This window comes from Peromyscus californicus, unplaced genomic scaffold (genome assembly GCF_007827085.1).
Source record: "Peromyscus californicus insignis strain IS unplaced genomic scaffold, ASM782708v3 Scaffold_15__1_contigs__length_86483966, whole genome shotgun sequence".
Taxonomy (NCBI): domain Eukaryota; kingdom Metazoa; phylum Chordata; class Mammalia; order Rodentia; family Cricetidae; genus Peromyscus; species Peromyscus californicus.
Genome location: NW_026294447.1, coordinates 50,534,028 through 50,553,655, shown reverse-complemented (window position 1 = coordinate 50,553,655; position 19,628 = coordinate 50,534,028). Strand labels below are relative to the sequence as shown.

At 40.6% G+C, this 19,628-nt stretch overlaps 1 protein-coding gene across 1 annotated transcript in view; it reads left to right on the top strand.

The window, feature by feature from the left end:
- Nucleotides 1-19,628, top strand: part of LOC128110627 (cation channel sperm-associated auxiliary subunit beta-like) — a 150,901-nt gene that overhangs the window by 50,529 nt on the left and 80,744 nt on the right. Inside the window, exons 6-8 of the mRNA XM_052738259.1 lie at nucleotides 644-793; nucleotides 18,487-18,582; nucleotides 18,710-18,828. Coding sequence (XP_052594219.1) covers nucleotides 644-793; nucleotides 18,487-18,582; nucleotides 18,710-18,828 — 365 coding nt within the window. The remainder of the gene's footprint in view (nucleotides 1-643; nucleotides 794-18,486; nucleotides 18,583-18,709; nucleotides 18,829-19,628) is intronic.

Here is a 19,628-nt window from a genome sequence, read left to right as displayed (position 1 = left end):
CCTACTGTTGTTTTGATGAGATTGCAAAAGGAGCAAAAGGAAATATATGCTTTTGAAGCAGATCCCTTAGTTACAGATATCCCTGTTCTGTGTTCCGGCTTTTGTAATTCTAAGCACAGACCATGTGACCATGTATTTTCTATGTTTGGCTAAATTAATATCTCTTATCCTAAATGTTCTTCAGCAGTATGACCTTTCTCCAGAGTGTTATCAATAGAATTCCATTTTCTCCTTTGCAAAATAAAAACTGGCCCATTTTTAACTGATGAAGAGTGAGATCATATTATACCCATGTATAAAGTTTTTATGTTTGTAGGTGTTTTGCCAGTATAAATGTCTGTGCATCAGGTGTGTGCCTGGTGCCCTGGGATGCCAGAAGAGAGTACTGAATCTGCTAGAACTGGAGCTTCAGACAATACTGAGCTGCTCTGTGGGTGCTGGAAATCAAACCCAGCTCCCTTCAAAGATCAGCCAGTGTTCTTAACCACTGAACTATCTCTCCAGCCTCTACTATATCCCCTACCTGCTTTGGACAACCAAATATTTCCTTTACATAGTTTTTCCAAAATTTTTAAAGAAAAATACTGATGTTCCTGTTTCAAGAGTACTGCCATGTTTAAATGCCTACATTTGTCTTCCACAGAGCCTATTCTGCAGTGGACTCTTGGATCTAAAATGAGTAACTCACAGGTCAAAAAATTGTTTCCACACATGATAGACATCAAAGTGGCAAAGTGCCCCTGTGCCAATGATGTGGCATTATTTGGCTTTATTTTGAACTCGACATATAATGGTAAGTTTACAGTCTGATTGGACGTTAGAAATAACCAGTTGTTTTATATTTGTTAAGGGTGGTTTTAAGTGGAAATACACACTAAATGCATACAGAGTAAAATCTATTGTTTGTCACTCCACCTCTTTTACTTGCCAGTGTGATATGCTAGGAGAGATACTCCTATGTTGTGGCCTTTTGTCATTTGAATGGTGACTTCAAACTGGGCATGATGGTGTATGCCTAGAATCCCAGCTATTTGGCAGTCTAAGGCAGAGCAGTTGAGTTGAGTTTAAGGTTAACCTGAGCCACTTATTAGAGCTTGCTTCAAAACAAATTAACCAAATCAATCAACCAGTTGGTAGCTACCTTGATTCACCTGTCCTCTGTTCTTTGTAAGCTTGTTGCATCTTCCCAGAGCTTGTTTATTGCTTCTAGTCTGTCTCCTTATTTCTTCTATGCATAAATCAATTTTGTTATTCCTGAGACACTCTTATTGTATTTATACATATGTATTTTTCAATTATTGTTAAATATCTAATGGCATATGGAGGAAAAAATAGCTGTTTTTCTCTAGATGTTTGTTTATCACACTTGTGGCATCAAATGTATGGATTTCTCACACTGAGCAATTTTCCTGTTTACTGAAGATGCCAAGTGGATATCCTGTGATTCACTTCAACTCTGGCAATAGGTAGAGTCAGCATCAACTCTCAAAAGTTAAAAAGACTCTACCTCCTATTTCAGATTCCAGTCACAAGTGCCAGGTTATGACCTGTGCTTCTAACCTGGCTGTTATAAATTGAAGAATCCCATAAGTCCCTTCTTAAATTCAAGAATTTGTTGGACTGTTCAAAAAACTGAGGATAACTCTCATGCACATTTACCAGGGTATTGTCAAGGATGTTACAAAGAATGCAGGTGAAGAGCCAAACAAAGAGGTACCAAGAGTAAGATCTAGACAGGTTCCAATCACAGGAGTTCTGTTCCATGGCATTGCATTATACCATCTCTCAGGACATGGATATGTATGTCAACCTACAAGCTCCAAATCCTGTAATTTACATAATCTCATGAAGGCTTCACTTCATAGGAATGATCAATCATTGACTCAACTCTAGCCTCTCTCCCCTTCCTGAGTCAGAATATGTATGAAGCTACAAGTTTCAACTCAAAGGATGGCTTATTCTTGGTTGTGTCAAAATGAAGCTGAATATCTTTCTAGCTACCAGTTTTCAGAAACTCATCAAAGTAGACAGTGAATGCAAACTTTGTATTTCCTATGAGAAGTACATGATCACAAAAGTTGCTGCTGGTGCTCTGGGTGAAGAATGAAAGGATTATATTATCAGAATGACAAAGTTTTCTCATTAAGCAAGGTGTCTGGACCCACTGCAGAGTGTGTCTGCTGTTGAGTAAGGGGGATTCATGTTATAGGCCAAGAAGAATGGAGGAGAAAATGTGCAAATCTGTTCAGGGATGCTTTTTGGATGCCCATCTGAGTCTTATCAGATTTGGGAAGGGAGAGAGAGAAAGAGAGAGAGAGAGAGAGAGAGAGAGAGAGAGAGAGAGAGAGAGAGAATGAGAATTGATTGTTGGTCTCATAGATAGTATTCTACTTCTCTAGTTGAGGCTCTAAAGAGCTAGCAGAATATGTACACTTTTCAATCTCTCTAAAGAAGATAGTTTCCCTCAGTGTTGTGTCAAAAAGCCTTTAAACAAAGAAGGTAAGAAGCCTAGATTGAAAACTCCCAACATTCATTGTCTTTTACCACATGTGCCCTCCAATAAAAACATTATGAAATTGCTATGAAAAACCAACACACCAAGAAAAGTGAGGCAGAGGCTGTAGAACAAAAAAACTTTGGTATAAAAGAATGAAGAAAGTCAAAGAAAAATACCTGCAACAGATTTCCTGGAAACATAGATAGTCCTCAATGAAAGCTTTTGCTTCATTTGTTGCTTTGAGACAGGATCTTAGTAGGTAGCCTTGGCTGGCCTGGAGCTCACTCTGTAGTCCAGGCTGGCTTTAAACTCAGAGAAGAGATCCACCTGACTCTGCTCTCAAATCCTGGGATTAAACACACATGCCACTAATCCAAGGAAGTTTCTCCTAAATCTGAATGCAGTCAGTATTAAGCATCCTTAACAGTAACAACAAATAAATGATCAAACCTTAAAAAAATTGAGAACAAAACAGAAAACTTTCCTTAGTGTACTTTGTAATATAGTAATAGATTCGGTCAATGTATTTAGCATAGTAATAGAAAAATAGTCTTCTTCCAAATTAGTGTGATTTCCTAATGTCTTAGAGTCTGTTACATACCTCTAGGTCTAAATGTTTTCTGCTTCTGAATCAGTTTAGTCATAAATCATGTTGTCTTACTTACCTCTGCTATTCCTATACTAGACACAATGTTAACCCAAATGGAAACTCAGCCCATTTCCTTCTTTGTTCCATGGATACCTCTTTTCTTTATCCAGCCACAGATACTAGCTGTCCATCCACCAAAGTAGAGCAGCCATGCTCACCTCCTCATGTTCTATCAGAGTATCCATATGGTAGTCAGAGGAGGCAGGGACTAGTCTTGACTTCCTGAGTACAAGTCACCTTTTAAGAATGAATCAGCTTCTGTAACCTATTTGTTAGATAAATCTACTCTCCTCCCCCTCAGATACCCACCACTGTTCTGAAGCCAAATCAAGTTGCCACAGCCTACCCAACAGTTCCTTGATGAGACCCTGGTTAATCATCTGGCCTTTATACCACTTGGAGTCAGTGGTGAGAATAGTAAATTTCTTACCAGCATTTTCTCTACAACACTCTTAAAATATCCCCTTGAGTCCCCCAGCAGTCACCACCAGAAATCTCAGCCTCTCAGATCACTTGCTACATCCCATTGCACATGGGGCATTCTTTAATCTGATTCACATTTCTTACCTTTCTCGCTATTCAAATCCTTTCATTAGAAATTGTATTCTGGGAATGGGGCCAGGCTTAGGCCCGCTGACCAGCTCCTGGCATGGAGCCACTGCAGCTGTGACCTGTGCTGCTTGCCCCACAGGCAACAAGCACAGAAATTCTGCCCACTGGTCAGCACCTATGACAGGGAGATGTCCTGGTGCTCACTCAGAAATGTCATAACTGAATAGGACAGTCTGTAGCTAGAGTTTTCCTGCCTGGCCCACAGTCAGGACAAATCTCTCTCACCTGCCAGTCCCACAGCCGCTCAAACCCGACCAAGTAAACACAGAGACTTACATTGGTTACAAACTGTATGGCCGTGGCAGGCTTCTTGCTAACTGTTCTTACAGCTTAAATTAATCCATTTTCATTAATCTATATCTTGCCACATGGCTCGTGGCTTACCGGCATCTTCACATGCGGCTTGTCATCATGGCGGCTGGCAGTGTCTCTCTGCCTCAGCCTTCCACTTCCCAGCGCTATTCTCCTCCTTGTCCCGCCTATACTTCCTGCCTGGCCACTGACCAATCAGTGATTTATTTATTGACCAATCAGCAACACATTTGACATACAGACCATCCCATAGCACTTCCCCTTTTCTTTTCTTAAAAAGGAAGGTTTTAACCTTTACACATCTCCAAAGTCAGTTTGGTATATTTGGGAATTTGGGCGTAGCTTCTCTTACTACTTCCTGCTGGAGGGGGGCGCTGTATCTTATGGGGACACAAAGAACATTTTAGGGTTATGGAGTAGTCCATGAGGGTGTATCGTCTGAGCCAGTTGCCTTGAAACGGTTCTGGATGTTGGATCATCTGGGCCATGGTGTCATCGGAGACCTTTCAGGTGGTCTTGGCTGGTCAAACCTGATGTATCTTAATATGGAACAAATCCATAGCCTCTGGCTTTCTGTGGAAACAAAAGCAGAGTCTCCTTTCCAAAGTAACATATCCTTATATCCAAATTTTGAAGTCAAGGTACCTTTAAAATGTACATTTTGGCATAACTCAACAGCTTTTGTAATCAAATGTTTTTCTTCAGTTACGAATATCAAAGAGAACATAATCCAGATTTTCTGTGTGGTAGCCATCTTTACATGGCTTATTTTTTTATATTAGCTTGAGCCTATTGCTTTGAACTGCAGCCTTCTAAGCCTGAAACGGCGCTGGCACTGCTGGCTCCGCCCACTTCAGCTTCCCAACATGGCGGTGATACGTTTTCCGCCAGCTCTGGGAGCCATCAACTCTCAGAAATAGTGGGTCTATGCTTCTATCAAAGCAGCATGTAGCCCAGAAACCTCTTTTTTTTTTTGTACTAGCAAAGGCTAAATCCACCACACAGCTTAATGTGCCACTTGCAGAGGCCTCATTCCCGCCATACTGCAGGTCGAGCATGCACGCATGCTAGGAACCCGCCAGTAGCTCAAACCCGCAGCTGCCGCTCATTTGAGAGAGACAATTAGGAACTGTTTTTAGCTCCGTTTTAGAATCTTTTTTTCTCAGGTTTTAGGTGGAAACTCTTACCACCACGTTGGACGCCATTTGTTGCTAGAGTTTTACTGCCTGGCCCACAGTCAGGACAAATCTCTCTCACCTGCCAGTCCCAAGCTGCTCAAACCCGATCAAGTAAACACAGAGACTTATATTGGTTACAAACTGTATGGCCGTGGCAGGCTTCTTGCTAACTGTTCTTACAGCTTAAATTAATCCATTTCTATTAATCTATACCTTGCCACGTGGCTTGTGGCTTACCGGTACTTTACATCTTCCTTATCCTGATGGCGGCTGGTAGTGTCTCCCCCACCCAGCTTCCTGTTCTCTCAATTCTCCTCTCTGTTAGTCCCGCCTATACTTCCTGCCTGGCTACTGCCAATCAGTGATTTATTCATTGACCAATCAGCAACACATTTGACATACAGACCATACCACAGCAACAGTCAACCCCCAGTATGGAGCCATTGCAGCTGCAGCCTGAGGTGCTTGCCCTGCTGGGAGATGGAGAGTGCTGGGTAATAGAGCTGCCTGCAAGCTACAAGCATCAAGGTCAAGCCTGATGAGCCTTGGGGTGGCAGACATAGAGGGCAGGGAAGTGTGTGACAACCAGTCGCTTGCACAGAACCTGCCCCAAGATGCCCTGCCTAGCTGCAACATCACCTTGACTCTGGGCAACAGCAGAATATCTGAAACCAGTATCTTGGCAATGGTCTAGTATTTATGGTGCTTCAGAAACCAGAAACGTAGACTAATATTTGCATGCAAAGCTGTCTGTACAATATATGTATATATATGTTATATATGCATATGTATATACATGTGTATATATGTTTGTGTGTATATATGTACATATATGTATGTATGATAGATAGATAGATAGATAGATAGATAGATAGATAGATAGATAGATATAATGTAATACAGGACAGTTTTCAATGCCACTATGATGAATGAATATTTTCAGGAGAGGTGGGAAGACAGGAATGGAGTGGTGATTAAGTGGTGGAGAAAAATAGAACTAGAGACTCAACAGTGGTGGTAATTGTGACAGAGGCTTCAGAGGATAGGGGAACATGTCATTACTGAATAGGGTCAACAGAGTGATATGCTGCACTCTGCAGCTTATATTCTCGTTCAGCCCCTCAACAGCTCCCTAGCCACATGATCATCCTGGTTCTGAGCAATGACAGGATGTCCAAGATGAAGTACGGTCCATTTTCTGGTTTGGACCTCCTTGTAAGACCTCTATGGTCCATGATGCCCTGGAGGCCACTTTAGTACCTATGATCCACTGCCCCAAGCCATGATGAAGCTGGAGGTTAATGTGGGTACCCATGGTCTTACAGCAGCTGGGAGCCATGTTGATATCCCTGGCCAGAGATACCACTAGAGGCCATACAGATGTCCTTGGTCTGAGCTGCTGTCTGAGACCATTCTTAAATCCGTGAGCTATGCTTCCACCTGGGGCCATGTTGATGTGGGTAGCTTGTGCTGCCTACTGAAGCTATGGTGATGTTCAGGTCTAAGCTGCCTTGGAGGGCCATGTCTGGTTCTGTGGTCCTATTGCAGGCTGAGACTGTGTTGATGTCTGTGACCCATGTTGCCACCAATGGTCATGGGGATGTCTGTGGTCTATGCTGCAGCCTGGAATGATGTTGATGTCCACTGGCCATGCTGCTGCTGGGGGTCATATTGATATGGATGGTTTGAACCACCACCTGAAGCCATAGGGATGTTTGTGTCTGGGCTGCTGCCAATAGCCACGTCTGAGTCTGTGGTCCTAATGCAGCCAACATCTGTATTGATGTCCATGGCCTGTGGTACCATTGAAGGCTATGCAGATGTCCATGGTCTATGCTGCTGCCGAGGGCTGTGACTGGCTCCATGATCCATGCAACGGCAGAGGTCTATACTGCCATCAGAGACCATGCTGCAGTCTGTGTCATGTACTGATGCTAGAGACCATGTGGATGTCTGTGGTCCAAGTGGTCACCCGAAACCATGTGGAAGTCCATGATTCATGCCCCTGCTGACTATGAATGGCATGGGAGACACTTTTGCCATGGTATTGGTGACTTAAGACTCATAGTTGAGAAAGAGAAACATGGAAGGCTTCCATGACAACCCCTACTCCCACCCCACCCCACCCAAAAAGTAACAGCTTAGACAGGAAGTTATTGAAGATAACTCTTAAAAAGTGTGATGGGTGTGTTTAAGTGTAGCTCTCTTACTGAGGGCTTCTGGCAGGGGTGTGGGTTTTCTCTAAAAGGCCACCAGAATTTTGACCATGCTCCAGTGAGTATATGGGCAACACAAATTGGAATTGTTTGTTTTGTTTTGTATATTGTTTTTGTTTTCTTATGTTTTTTTGGTTTTGTTTTGCTTCTGCCTCCTTCTTCTTGTTTTGGTGGTTGGGGGGTCCCAAGGGTGGGAGGATGGACCTGGGAGGGCTGGGAAGTGATATGCTTGGGGCTCATAATGTGAAATCCCCTAATAATCAATAAAAATATAATGGAATAAAAAAGAAATTGTATTCTTATGGTAGTTTGAATGTAATTGATCCCCAAAAGCTCATAGGGAGTGGCACTATTAGGAGGTATGTCTTTGTTGGAGTAAGTGTGGCCTTGTTGGAGGAAGTGTGTCACCATGGGGGCAAGCTTTAAGTTCTCATACATGCTCAAGATAGCACCAAGTGAGGTAGACCACTTCCTGTTGCCTGCAAGATGTAGGACTCTCAGATACTTCTCCAGCACCATGTCTGCCTGAATGCCACCATATCCCACCATGATAATAATGGACTGAACCTCTGAAATGTAATCGAGCCACCCCAATCTAATATTTTCCTCTATAAGAGTTGCCATGGTCGTGGTGTCTCTTCATAGCAATAGGGACCCTAACTAAGACAGAACTTGATACTAGGGACTGGGGTATTGCTGTGATAGGCTGGACCATTTTTTTTTTTTTTGAAGGAATGTGGACTTTGGGACTATGAATTAGAAAAGCAGTTGAACACTTTAAGTGCTACTTAATGGACCTTACTAGTAGGAGCATGGAAGACAGTGGTGCTAAGAGTTGTTTGAACTGTGTGTGTGTGTGTGTGAAGATGTTTCAGAGGAGAAAAAGAATAATATGTGGCCTAGAGACTTGGTGAAGAAAGTAGCTGCCTTTTGCCCTTGTCTGAAGAGTCTACCTGAGGCTAAAGTGAAGACTTTTGGATTAATTCCATTGGCAGAGGAAATCTCAAAACAGCCTAGTATAGACTCTGTCGTGTGGTTATTAATGGTAACTCTAATGACGATTTATAATGAAAAGGAGCAAGCTGAGTGAATAATGCAAAATGTACAATTTGAGGGGAAAATGAGTACTAGGAAATGGAATGGAGCTTAGTGTTGTGTTCAAGGTTATAAACAGATTAAGAAATGGAATAAAGGGAGTAGTAACCTCAGGCCAATATCCCACCCAATTAAGTTACCAACTTCTGAAAAGAAATTAAAGAAAAGTTTAGAGTTGGTGTGGTGGTGCATGCCTTAATCTCAACACTCAGAAGGCAGAGGCTGGCAGATCCCTGAGTTTGAGGCCTGGTCTACAGACCAAGTTTTATGACAGCCAAATTTAGGCAGTGAAAAGCAGAAAACTGGTGAAGATGTCATTGAAAGAGGAGGTCATGTTCCAGCCCCAGTAAGCAGCAGAACTTGGCAGCTTTAGCCATGTGGTTCTGGCTTTAGAGTTAAGGATAGAAGAAACAGGCTGTGGAATTTATCCTCACACCTAAAAAAGCCACTAAGGCCAGGCATGTGTCAGGGTATCCCTGAATGGAGGCCCAGAGAAGCCATTACGTGAAACTGTGAAGTTGAAGTCTAGGTTGCCCTGGAGACCTCAAGATGTTAAAGATGTCAGAGCCGAAGGATGCCTGCCAAGGAAAATTGCTAACAGGGAGTGGAACAAACCCAAGAGAAAGAAATGTGTTGCAGTTAACAAAGCTGAAAGGAGTTGGAGATGTGAAGAGCTCTTTGACATCAGATACGGAGTTGCAGAGTTTGGAGTTTGCCAAGCTGGTTTTTGGTCTTCCTTTGGTCCACTATTTCCTCCTCGCTATGCTCCCTTCCCTACATTTTGGAATGGTAATGTATATCCTGTTCCATTATATTGCAAATATGTGGTCTGGTTTTTTTTTTTTTCATTTTGAGTTTATAGGGGATTACAGTTAAGAGATTACATGAATCTCAAAAGAGACTTTGAACTTTGGGCTTTTAAACATTGTTGAGACTGTTATAGACTAAGGGGACTTTTGAAGTTGAACTAAATGTATTTTGCATTATAAAATTGTTACAAGCTTATGGAGGCTGGGGAGTGTAATGTGGTAATTTGAATGTAATTGGCCCCCATAAGCTCATAGGAAGTGGTACTATTGGGAAGTGTGGCCTTGTTAGAGGAAGTGTGTCACTTTGGGGGCAGGCTTAGAGGTCTCATATATGCTCAAGATACCAACCAAGTGAGCATATCACTTCCCATTGCCTACAAGATGTAGGACTCTCAGCCACTTCTCTAGCACCATGTCTGCCTGCATGCTGCCATGTCCCACCATGATGATAATGGACTGAACCTCTAAACTGTAAGTAAGCCACCCCAATTAAATATTCTCCTTTATAGGAGTTACCATGGCCATGATGTCTCTTCACAGCCATAGAAACCCTCACTAAGACAATTCTGTTATATATATATTCTTATATATATAAGACAATCCAGCACTCAGAGCCTGAAGCAGGAGTATTGTTGCAGGCAGCTTATCTGACTTAGTGAATTCTAAACTATCCTGAGCCACAATACCTCAACAGTAAGAGGGGAAGAGCAAGCAAGTGAATGAGAGAGAGAGAGAGAGAGAGAGAGAGAGAGAGAGAGAGAGAGAGCGCAAATAGTATGAGAGGAAAGGAGAAAGGAATGAAGAGGAAAGGATTTAGCAAGTATCTTTCTTTTTGGAGTGTGGTGTGTGTGTGTGTGTGTGTATACATGCACATGCATATTCCACTGTGTGCAGGTATATATAGAGGCCAGATTGACCATAAGAAGTATACTTGCTCAGTTGCTCTTCAGGTTATTTTTGAGACATGGTCTCTCACTGAACCTAGGTCTGACCAATTTGGCTGAACTGATGATCCTTTCTGTGCCTCCTTAGTCTGGGATTATAGGTATGCTACTATACCTGAATATTTTTTACGTGGGCACACGGGATAGAACTCAAATTATCAATCATACACGGAAAGTACCCTACTAATTGAGCTCTCACCACAGTTCTTTTTAATGTTTTTAATCAAAAATATTAAAATCCCTCTTTGATTCTCTTATTCAGTTTTTTTCCCTTGAAGTCTTGCACTGCTGACTAAATTGAGCTCTTAAAGTAGGCATATCTTTTGTTTAGAAATATATTTTCAGGGAGAAAGGATTTTCTTTGTACTCATATGTGTACTAACTGGGGACTACATATTACTATAACAAAGATAAACTAACAGGTCAGAGGGCACAAGTTTTTTTTTAACTGATATTTGCATAAAAAAGAATTCACAGAAAATAAAATTAAAGTGATTAAATTTGATGTTTATATATTACTTAAACAAAGGAAATGTATCTCTGTTGAAGGGACAGTATTTTGTTGATAGAAGTAACTTGTCCATATGTGAGAAAACTAGTGGAAAATACAGACATATGTAACCATACCACTTGAGAGGTGACAGGAATTCAAGGTTATCTCTAGCTACATATCAAGGTTAAAGTCAGCTGGAGCTGCATAAGACCCTTCCCCTACCTCCCATGCTGACTGATTTCATGTTAACATAACACACTAAAGTTCACTTGAGAAGAAGGACTCTCAATTGAGAAAATGCATTTATAGGATTGGCTTATAGGCAACTCTGTTGGGCATTTTCTTGATTAATGGTTGATGTTTGAGTACCCAATCCACTGTGAGAAGTGCAAACCCTGAAAAAATGGCCTTGAGTCATATAAGAAAGCAGGATGAACAAGCCATGAGGAGCAAGCTGGTAAGAAGCACTTTTTCATGGCTTCTGCTTCAGTTTCTGCTTCCAAGTTCCTGCTTGACTTCCTACCCTTATTACCTCTCATTATTGGACTGTTACCTGGAAATGTAAGATTAAATAAACTCTTTCCTTCCCAAGTTGCTTCTGGCCAGTGTTTATCACAGAAAAACAAAAAACAAAAACAAACAAACAAAAACAACAACCCCCCCCCCCAGTAATTCAGATGCACACCCTTAAAAAGATACTGATTTTTTCCTCAAGAGGAAGGAAGGTAGGAAGGAAAAATATAAATGAATGAATGAGTGAGTGGGGATTATTTTAGTAAAATCTGTTTATGCCAACTTGTCTTTGTGTCTGTGATAGTTTAAATTGATTGTTTAAAATGAGGACATGACTACTCTAAAGTATGGTTGAAGGGAAGGTTTTTATTGTAGATATGAAGGAGAGTATAGCCAGAAGCATCTGCAAGAATAAAGAGCAGGAAGAGAAAGTAGTAGATTGAACATGGTCAGAAGAATGGAGCAGGCCATTAGAGGGGTTAGGAGAGAGCAAGAGAGGAGTACCAAGAGAAGGGGGTAAGAGAGAGGACCAAGAGGGCACATGGCCAAAATGTCAGGTTTATAGAGGAAGGAGAAGCTGGGAGAAGGGAAGCCTGTGAGCTGGAGTAATGTAGGGTAGAGGGAGGGTGTGAAAGAAGAGTTGAGAGCTGGAGGAGTCAGCATGCTCTTTGGTATGTTGACAGGCATCACAGTTAGCCATTTGTTCCCAGTTTCTTTTGGACCAGACAGTGATCTTGATAAGATTTGGAATCATAGGAAGGAAGAACCTCTGGACATGCCTGTAAGGGATTATTACTTAGATTAGGTTAACTGAGGTGGAAAGATCCACCTGAGCTGTGGGTGGTACCATTCCACAGGTTGGAATCCTATATGGAATAAAAACAAGGAAATAAGCTGAGCACAGGCATTATATATCTCTGCTTCATGACCATCTGCCTCTTCAAGTTTACTTTTCTACCATCAAATAAACCAATCTGGCCAAATAAACCCTTTCTCCCTTAATCACAGCAACAGGGAAAGTAAGTGCTCCACTGCGTATCCTCTGTGTCCAGGAATGAAAGTCCTCTTTATTTCCCACAAGAGGTAATTTATGCCATACTTTTAGGCAATAAAGGAGGTCAGAGCCTTCATCTCTTCATTCTGTTGCTTTTGCCTCAAAATAATCATTAAGCCAGAGTTGCATAGTCTATAGTGGCACATTGTGGTCTTCTCCAACATAAACAAATACTTACTAAAATATAGCTTAAATGATATTTTTAGAATAAACCAATACATTAAGAGGATTTATCCTAAGAAAGTAGTACTCACAGAGATAACTATTCTAGGAATCAATGAGGTGATTCATAAAATCCTATGGTGTACCCTGCAACTACTTCATCCTCTCAATGCCTTGGGGAGTGAAAGTGAGATTCAAAGATAAGAGATGAGGTGTTGTGATGACTATTCTTGGTTGCCAACTTAACTGCATATGTAATTAACTAAAACCCAAGTAGATGGGTACTTCTGTGAAAGATTTTTCTTAAATAAATCATTGGAAGTAGCTAGACCCACCTATAATCCAGATTATGTGAGGAGGGAAGATCCACCTTTAATCTGGGCCATACCTCCTGATGGCAGCCTTTGTAAAGGACACAAAAGAAGGAAGTTTTTCTTCTTCCCAGCTTGCCCTTGCTGTCACTGTCAAGTCTATTCCTTCACTGACATTAGACCCCACTTCTTTAGGATTCCGGTATACACTGAAAACCAGCTGAGACAACCAGACTTATGGAGTGAACAACTACTGAATTCTTGGACTTTCTGTTGATAGATTTAGACTAGCTACACCACGGCCTATAAGCCACTCTTTTAAATTATGTGTGTGTGTGTGTGTGTGTGTGTGTGTGTGTGTGTGTGTAGGTTTTGTTCCTATAAGTTTTGTTCCTCTAGAGAACACTGACTAATGCAGACTTTGGTACCAGAAATGGTTCTAGAGCAACTGAAATATAAGGATGAATTTTTTAAGTTTCTGGAATCAGCTTCCCAATTTACTGACACCTACAGTTACTGAAGGCTCCCCTAGAAGGTCAGAGAATACTCAAAGCCCATGGTGTGAACTATTTTACAGACTTACTGAGATTAATGCATTTGATTATAATGCTTTGATGATTTTGAGAAGCAAGAAACTGAGTGACTATATATAAAACTTCTGACAATTTGTGAAAAAAAATTAAGGAAAATAATGATGCTGGATGGTTGATCCAAGATCTCTGGATAAATTGACAAAGAAAAAGAATGAGCTTTATGATAAGATCAACCAACTTGTAACATCTCAGAATGTGTTGGAAGACAGCAATGAATTCAGTGTAAAACCGACTAGCTTCAGATGTGCATAAAGAGTTTAAAGGTTTCTAATTTTGCCCTATAAGAGAATCTTCTCTGTACAAGTCACAGAGCTCAAGTTACAGAATATCAAACTGAAGTCTCATCATAAGATTAATAGGATTACAACAAAAATTCATGTCCCAGCTGGAAGGGAGGGGCATAATTAGTGATTAAAATAGGAGCATTAATTTATAAAGAATGGAATTCTGTATCTTAGGATTGAGATGTGTGGGATCTTTGAAGCCTCAGATTCTCAAGGGTTTATCTTACCCAAGGAAGTAGTCTCTCCACCCTCAGCAGAAGATATATTCCTACCCTAACTCCTCAAAAATTGCCTTATCCTCCTTTGAGTGAGGACATTATTCCTTAATAGTCTGCTAAACCAGCAGTGACTCTCCCTGAAAGAGATGCCAGCTTGGACATCAGGGTCCAAGAGGTGCCTATAGCCAGATTTAAGGCCAAGCAGGCTTCTAGAGGGGAGGTAGAAAGTGTAGTCTATGAGGATGTGTTCTACACCACTAAAGAGCTTAATGAGTTTGCTAATTCATTCAATCAGAAGTCTAGGGAATATGTGTGGGAATGGATTTTAAGGATGTAGAATAATGGTGGAAGGAACATAAAACTGGATCAGGTTGAGGTTATTAATATGGGCCCACTGGGTGGAGATTCTAGGTTTAATATGGAAGCTCACACAGTTCAAAAGAAAGGTGTCAAATGTTTGTTTGAATGGTAGGCTGAGGCATTTGTCAAAGGATGGCCTACCTGAAAGAGGTTGGGGATGCCTGATACTGCTTGGCTTAGAGTTGATAAAGGGCTTTTAAGGCTCAGGGAAATTGCAATGTTAGAGTAGGTATGCTGTGTAACACTTCACAATGGAAAACCCAGGATGCCCACCAGTGATCTTTTAAGATGTAAAATGGGGAGGAGGCACCAGCACATTTGAAGAGCTTTGTTGTCACCCTTTTTCTTGTGGTGATCTTTGGGTTAGAAACATATCTTGCTCAATTGGATGAATTAAATGCGGTGGGATTAGTTGGGACTTGAGTAGCAGGGGAACTAGTAGCAGTAATGAATTGCCAAAGACAAGGTGATCGAGTTATAATGGATAGCATAGACAAAGCAATATCCTTAATAACCTGACCCATAATGGGCAGCACAGGCAGAATGATTTTTATGATGGTATGACTGGTGTGGACCTTTAATACTGGCTAATCAATCATGATATTTCCAGGCATGAAATAGATAAGATGCCTACTGCAGTTTTGTTTGATCTATGTAAGTGGAAACATTCTCAAATGAAAGAAAGGCTACATTCTTTCTGGATTGTGGCAAAATAAAATCTTGAGCTGGTAACCAAGTTCCAGAGTTGAGCCAGTTTACAGACCCAGAACCCCTTGAATGAAGGGAAGGCCAAGTCCTCCTTAGGAAGGACTTTGCTAAAATACCTAGGAGTTTTACTATTAGCCTTTCTCCAAAGCAGCATATGGCCTTTTTCAAGGACAACTGTACACTGGGGCAAAGAGAAAATATCAGGCTTTTCAGGGTCTATTGGATACTAGTTCAGAACTGACACTGATTCCCAGTGAGCCCATGAAGCATTGTGGCCCTCCAGTTAAAGAAGGGGTTTAGGGAGGTCAGGTGATTAATGGAGTTTTGACTGAAGACAGGCATACAGTAGTTTCCTGAGTCAACCTGTTGTTATTCCCCACTTCAGAATATATAATTGGGATAGATATACTTAGAAATTGCCAGAATTCCCACTGGTTCCCTATTTGTGGAATGATAGCAATTATGGTTGTAAAGGCCAAATGGAATCCATTGGAGTTGCCAGTGCCAGGGAAAATAGTGAATCAAAGACAATTATGACAGCCCAGGAGACATTGTGGAAGTTAGTGCCAGCATCAAAGACTTGAAAGATGCAGGAGTAGTGGTTCCCATTTTATCTCCCTTTTACTTTCCTAACTGGTCAGTGCAGAAGACAGATGTATCTTGGAGAATGACAGTTGCCTATCAAAAGCTATCAGTAATGACTCTGATTGCAGCTGCTATACCAGATACTATGTCCATACTAGAGCAGATTAACATATCTCCTGGTACATGATATCCATCTATTTATCTAGCAAATGCTTTTTTCTTGGTATCTGTCCATAAGGACCACCAGAAGCATTTTGCTTTCATTTGTAAAGGCCAGCAGTATACATTTACAGTCCTCCCTCAAGGATATGTTAACTCTCCCATCCCGTGTCATAACTTAGAAGGAATCTTGATCATCTGTCTCTTCCATAAAATATCATATAGGTCCACTATCTTGATGACATTATGCTGATTGGACCAAGTGAGCAGGAGGTAGCAACAATTTTGGACATGTTGATAACACATATGCATATCAGAAGATGGGAAATAAATCCAATCAAAATTCAAATGCCTTCTACCTCAGTGAAGTTTTTAGGAGTGCAGTGATGTGAGACACACATAAATATTCCTTCTAAAGTGAAGGATAAGTTATTGTACCTGTCCCCTTCAAACACCAAGAATGAAGTGCAAAGTTTAGTGGACCTCTGGATTCTCATTCCTTGTTTGAATGTGTTATTCTTGCCCATATACCAGTGATGCAGAGAGCTGTTAGCTTTGTGTGGGTCCTGAAACAGGAGAGGCTTTTCAACAGGTCCAGGCTGCTTGAAAGGCTGCTCTACCACATGGACTATATGATGCAGCATACCCAGTGATACTTGAGGTGTCAGTGGCAGATGGGAATGCTGTTGGGAGCCTTTGGCAGGCCCCTACTGGGGAATCACAGAAGGCACCTTTGGGATTTTGGAGCAAGGCTCTACCATCATCTGCAGACAACCATTCTCTCTTTGAGAGACACCTCTTGGCATGCTAATGGGCTTTAGTGAAAACTGAACATTTGACAATAGGCCACCAAGTTACCATACAAACTGAGCTGCCCATCATGAGCTAGAAGTGGACCGCTACTGCATTACATCCTGTTAGTGGGACAATCCTGAAGGCACCAGCAAAGGTAATGTTCTCAGTTGGCAGGACTTCCAGTATCACACATGTTCATATATTTTGTTTGGAAGGAGAAATAGCCAGATGTGTGATTGTTTACTGGTTCATGTGCCATGGCCAATGGATTGGCTAGATGTCAGGGACTGGAAAGAGTATGGTTGAAATCTTTGTGAGAAAGACATCTGGGGAAGAAATATGTGGATAGATCTCTCCAAATTGGTGAAGGATGTGAAGATACTTGTATCCCATGTGAATGTGCATCAACAATTTACTTCAGAAGGGAGGGATTCAATAATCAAGTAGATAGGACAATACATTCTATGAACAGTTAGGCTCTTTCCCCTTCCATCCTTTTCATTACCTAATGATTCAATGAACAAAGGGCTGTGGTGGCAGAGATGGAGGATTTGCATGAGTTTGACAGCATGGACTGCCACTCATCAAAGCTGACCTGGACACAGCTGCTACTAAGTACCAGATCTGCCAACAGCAGAGAACAACACAGTGCCCCACATATGGCAGCATTCCCCTGGGGGAACCCCTATTGGCTGGTGGCAGATTGATTACACTGGACAACTTCCTCAAGAGAAAGGACAGTTTTGTCTTCCTAGAGGTCCCATTTAACTTAATGTACCAGGGCCTGCTGACTCCCCATGGGAGGCCTTGTCTTGGAGGAGGTGGGAATTGGGGGTGGGTTGGAGGGAAGGCTGGGGGATGAGCAAGGAGGGACAGGGGAATCTGTGGTTGATATGTAAAATGAATAGAAAATCTCTTAATAAAAAACCAGAAAAAAATATTTTTGCAGATATTTGTGTTTTCTTTCTTGATTTCTTTATATGCAATATAATACCAATTAAGAAATATTAATTGTTATTGTATTTTTAAGTTTTGAGATACTAAAAGAATGTCCCTCAAGAGTCATTACCACTTTTCCTAATATTTAGAATGTGTTTTTAGTTGTATGAGTCATTATTAAAGCATGTTAGGCCTAATTATGACCTGGTTAAGTTTATAGTCTGTTTGTGGTTGTGGGTGGAAAAGTTATATCATGTGAGGCATAATTATGACCTGGGTATTGGTTTCATTTGGAAATTAAGCATGACATAGGAGATATGAATGTTTGTGAAGTTGACAAGGGGTGGACTCGTGATGGCTATTCTTGGTTGTCAGCCTCACTATATCGAGAATCAACTAAAACCCAAAGTGCCTGGTAAACCTCTGATGTATTAGTCTTAATTAAATAATTTTAAGTAGCCAGACTCACCTTTAATCAGAGCCACAACTTCTGGTGGCATCCTTATAAAGGACATGGAAGAAGGAAGCTTTTGTTCCTTGCCTGCTTGCCCTTACCCTCACTAGCAAGTGCATTCCTTCACTGGCATTATAGCCTACTCCTTTAGGATTCTGGCATATACTCAAGTCCAGCTGGGACATCCAGCTAGTGGGCTGAACAACTACTGTATTTCTGGACTTTCCATTGGTAGACAGTCATTGTTGGACTAACTGGACTACAGCCTGTATGTCATTCTAATAACCCCCCCCCCCCATATAATATGTATGTATTTATAACCTATACACATATGTGTTTGTTTTTATTTGGAAATTTGGATTCTTGATGACTAAATATATATTCCATAGATAGATAGATAGATAGATAGATTCATTCTATCAGTTCTAGAGAACTTTGACTAATTCAGTGTGGAGGAACATGGGTTAGAAGATGGAGTAGATTTGAATTCACAGAATTGAGGTCTGCAAACTTGCCTGACTATAATTTATTTTCCTTTCATGGTAGGTGTTTACATAGGCAAAACTACTTCTGGATTTTGGGAATATAATGAAACCACATGGCATAACCTGACAGATATCATCTATTCACAACTTAAAGATGGTAACTTTTCTGGCTGTCTTTATCTTCATCATTTCATTTATTTTGAAACTCATTCAGTATTTCTCAAATGTCTTTCTAAATATCTCTCTGTTTCTAACCTATGGTGTGATTTTATTTCTTTCTTCAGAACACCAAGGGCTTACAATAATAGATATGGTTTTAACAAATCATTTTTTAGTCATCCTCACCTCTTTGGGTCTTTTTGTAAGTAGTGATCTTCGTTATCCAGTCATTTCACAAATACAGGTATGAAAATTTCTTTGTAATTCTTTGATAACTCTTAATATCTTCTGTGGTATAAAAAGAAATAGTTTTTAATTTAGTTATGAATAGTATATCTTAGAACTAAAAATTAAAAAGATGCAAAGCATGGAACCACAACCTTTTCCTTTGCTTCATAGTATTTGAATTATAAGTTTTAATTGTCATTAGTTTTATTGCTGTACCATTTATAGCAAATTTTAAACATATGCAATGGGAAAGACATCATCTATCTACTTGTCTATTTATTTACTGGCTAATATGTTTCCAAAATGCTGTAAGGTAATTTATATAGCTAAATGTTATATTAAAATTAACAGAAATTAAATGTCAAAAGAAATGATACATGTCTAAAATGATGGAGATGACAACTACCCTGATAAGATAATTACTGTACAAATATATTGAAATCTCATGCTGTTCCTATACATGTGTAAAATTACAAGTTAATCAAAAATAAAGCAGACTCTAAAATTATTCATATAACTGGGAGTCAATCCCGTTGGGAAATTTGTGATGGCAAATGAAAATTATTCCACCAATAAGCAAGGAAAAGTGAGGTTGAGACTGTTTATCCAGGCCTAGCTACAGGGACTAGAAAGTTTCCACAGGCAAAAAGACAGAGGAAGTAAAGAAAAGATAACATAACTGTGGGAAAAAGAGAAGAGAAATATACATACCATGATGTTCCATCAAGAGACTGGAGGAGAAGCTACATTAACGTTTGGCCATATACCTGCTGGAATACAAAAGAAAACAAAGGGTATTTTTGTGTGAGTGTGTGG